At 40.5% G+C, this 3,428-nt stretch overlaps 1 protein-coding gene across 1 annotated transcript; it reads left to right on the plus strand.

The window, feature by feature from the left end:
- Positions 1 to 467: 467 nt before the first annotated feature.
- On the plus strand, positions 468 to 3,428 carry LOC125189051 (transcription initiation factor IIB-2-like). The gene is made up of 7 exons (XM_048086221.1): positions 468 to 958; positions 1,464 to 1,488; positions 1,640 to 1,769; positions 1,854 to 1,984; positions 2,113 to 2,201; positions 2,903 to 2,979; positions 3,129 to 3,428. Exons 1-7 carry the CDS (start codon positions 609 to 611, stop codon positions 3,266 to 3,268), a joined length of 942 nt encoding a protein of 313 aa, XP_047942178.1. The 5' UTR covers positions 468 to 608; the 3' UTR covers positions 3,269 to 3,428.

Raw genomic sequence — 3,428 nt, forward strand, 5'->3', positions numbered from 1 at the left:
GCGTTTCAATATATTTAAATTTGATGATAAAGACTTAAATGAGCATATAATTAGTGTATTTAATGCCTATTTGGCCATAAATTAATCAATAAGTTACTATTGAAGATGTGAAACTGATCTCTGTCTCTGATGGATGTTACCACTCATAATCATAGAACATAAAATTCGATACTATTTTTTAATTATAATCACACAATAAAATTAAGTAGCTCAAATCTCGAATTTTTTGGTTGTAAGAAGAAAATATGTTAATTAGGAGTAGTATTTTATTTAATCTAAAATTTTGAGGCATATAAAAAATCAGTACTCCATATGGAGGTGCCAAATATCTGGCAGAAGCCACGTGTCTGAATCATGAATCCTCCAATTTGCAAGTTGTAAAGTTGTAAACCCGACCCGACAAGAGCGACCGCTCCATTACCGACTCCCCCTTTCTGTGTCTATATATATCCCTATCTCTCTCTATCTCACATTGTCTCCGAGCAGAGCGTTTCAGAGAGAGAAAGAGTGTGATCGGAACCTTCGTAAATCAATCCACCCAGCCCAGCCCACATCAATTTTCAATTGTTGACCTAATCGGAATTGGGGGAAAATTCGATTCATACACTATGATGTCTGACACATATTGTCCGGACTGCAAGAAGAACACGGAGGTGGTCTGCGATCACGCTGCGGGAGACACCGTCTGCTCGGAGTGCGGCCTCGTGCTGGAAGCCCGCTCCATCGACGAGACGTCTGAGTGGCGGACTTTCGCCGATGATTCCGGCGACCACGATCCGAATCGTGTCGGAGGACCCGTGAACCCGCTTCTAGGAGATGCGGCGCTCTCCACGGTCATCTCGCGGGCGACTAATGGGGCGAATGTGGATATGTCTCTCACCCGCCTGCAGAATCGGGGCGGGGATCCGGACCGGGCTCTGGTCTTGGCGTTTAAGACGATTTCTAGCATGGCCGATAGGTCCGTGATTGGTGTTTTGCTTTTGGTTTGATTTAATTTTTCTAGGGTGGTTTTGATATTGGGGGTTTTTGAGGTGGCTGCTGGTTGAGTAGTTTAGGGTTTTGATGAGATGTTAGGGTGAAATTGAGACCAATTATTGATTAGGCTGTTTTGATTCTAATGTCTTAGTATGATTAATCGATGGGGGTTGACAATCACAGCTGTAGTGACTGTGAATCTTAGGTCGATTTTGAATTATTGGTAGGAGAGGTTGTGTTGATTGATCTGAAAGCTGGAAAGTCTGAGTCTTGCAGTTGGAAAGGATGAAAAGATTAAGTAGTTGATTGATGGAAATTAAGTGTTATCGATGTGCTGGTTCTTGTTTTCTGAATTGAGCATCATTCAACAAAGTCCATGAGTTTTGTACATTTTGGATTTTTGGTTTCTGTGCGTTTGATCTTGAGTTCAGTTTCTCTACCTGTTAGGCAGGAGCTTGGCTGACATTATGCACTCTTCTTGTTTTCAGGTTAAGTCTTGTAACAACCATTAAGGTATGTTAACTGCTTGATCGATTTTTATATCTTAATATGCAAGAAAAGTTCGGCATATGATTTTATTATTTTCAAATTTGGTTGTGCATTTTTGGTAACCAGCCCGAGGCCAAAAAGGTTAACTTTTTCCATTGTTCATACTCTATTTAAGGATCGTGCAAGTGAAATATATAAAAGGTTGGAAGATCAGAAGTGTACAAGGGGTAGAAACTTGGAGGCCCTAGTGGCTGGCTGCATTTATATTGCTTGTAGGCAGGAAAGCAAGCCACGCACTGTAAAAGGTGCCCTACTTAAACCATGTTGGTAACTATCACTTAAGTTTACCCCATGTATGAAGTCTTCTAAACCATCTGAGTATCAACTAGAAATATGCTCAATTGTTGCTGGAGCGACAAAGAAAGAAATTGGCCGGGCAAAAGAATTTATTGTGAAACAGTTGAAGGTTGAGATGGGCACATCAATGGAGATGGGCACGATTCATGCAGGGGATTATCTGGTGAGTGGGAATTAAGAAGGCTACGAGAAGCTGCTAATGTGGATACTGTCATTTTTTAAGCCTGTTAACTTTCACCTACAAGTCTTGTATTAGTTTAATATATGATGGTCGTCTTTTCTGCCATACAGAGGCGTTTTTGTTCTAATCTAGGCATGAGTAATGAGGAGGTAAAAGCAGTACAGGAAACTGTGCAGAAGGCAGGGAACTTTGATATTAGGTACTACGATATTCTTGTTTATTCCAAGTCATTTTTCATATTATTTCATTACTATCGCCTGGCCTTGTCATCTTATGGCTGTTCTATTTTGAATTTGTAACCCACCCTGCCCTGTTGCATGCAATAATTGGTGTGCATAAGAAAGTAATACATGACTACATGACTATAGATCATATACTAAGTGTGGACGTTTTCTGTATTAATGCTCACTGATTTAGAAAACTTGGAACATAGATAAGAACTACCCTTGGCTGTCTTTGTGACATCTGATTCGCATAAAGAAGTTTATATGTTTAAAGATGTTGGTCTGGCATTTTGTTCCCAAGGTTGAATCTTCCAATGTAAAGAGAAATTAAATGGTGTGGAAGGTTTTCTTGGAACCACGTGGAGCTTTGTTCTTGAAAGTGAAAACCTATGGAACTTGAAGGAGGAAGAGAGAAAAGTAGGAACTTCATTAGCTGTGTCGATATTCATGTTGTTGAGCAATAGGTTATGTACAACATATATGATAGGCCTAGTACATTTTAGTTCATATACATTAAGTGCTTGGTTATTCTACCTGGTTGAGAAGTTCTGTACTGCCAGCAGTATGTTGCTCTTGACGTGCTGCCTAGCTGCCAGTAGTTCCACAGAAATCTATTTGCAACTTGCGACTATGGCTAACCCCATGCCTGACCTATATTATCGTTGTTGTATTGCAGGAGGAGTCCAATATCTATTGCTGCAGCCATAATTTTTATGATAACTCAGCTATCTGAATCCAAGAAACCCCTAAGAGGTAAAGAGGTTCTGTGGTATTGTGATTTTTCGCATTGCAATGGCAACGATTGCATAACCCTTATGGTGATCTTATCATTTGGTTTTCACACTATTCAAGAGTGTATAACCAATTTCTTGCACTGAGACTTCAAAATGGTGTGCTTGCAGATATCTCTCTTGCGACTACCGTGGCAGAAGGTACGATCAAGAATGCGTACAAGGATCTCTATCCCCATGCCACCAAGATCATACCTGAATGGTATTCAAAGGAAAGGGACCTGAAGAATCTTTCGAGCCCTAAGTCGTAAATGACAGACGCTTTGATCCGCGAAAACAGGGAAAAAGCGTAAAAGGGGAAACAGGTTATACGGATTTTTCTTTCTTTTCCTGCTGTGACAGTCGCAAACTTCCCATTTATGAGGTTGCTTGGCTGTGTTGATAGTTGATGCAGCGTTGATGCGGTGTTGA

The sequence above is a fragment of the Salvia hispanica genome, chromosome 5 (genome assembly GCF_023119035.1).
Source record: "Salvia hispanica cultivar TCC Black 2014 chromosome 5, UniMelb_Shisp_WGS_1.0, whole genome shotgun sequence".
NCBI classification, from domain to species: domain Eukaryota; kingdom Viridiplantae; phylum Streptophyta; class Magnoliopsida; order Lamiales; family Lamiaceae; genus Salvia; species Salvia hispanica.

Coding starts and splice junctions, on each gene's coding strand:
- LOC125189051 (XM_048086221.1), top strand. CDS start 609: ATGATGTCTGACACATATTGTCCGGACTGCAAGAAGAACACGGAGGTG. Junction 959..1,463: donor ATTTCTAGCATGGCCGATAG/GTCCGTGATTGG, acceptor TCTTGTTTTCAG/GTTAAGTCTTGTAACAACCA. Junction 2,202..2,902: donor GCAGGGAACTTTGATATTAG/GTACTACGATAT, acceptor GTTGTATTGCAG/GAGGAGTCCAATATCTATTG.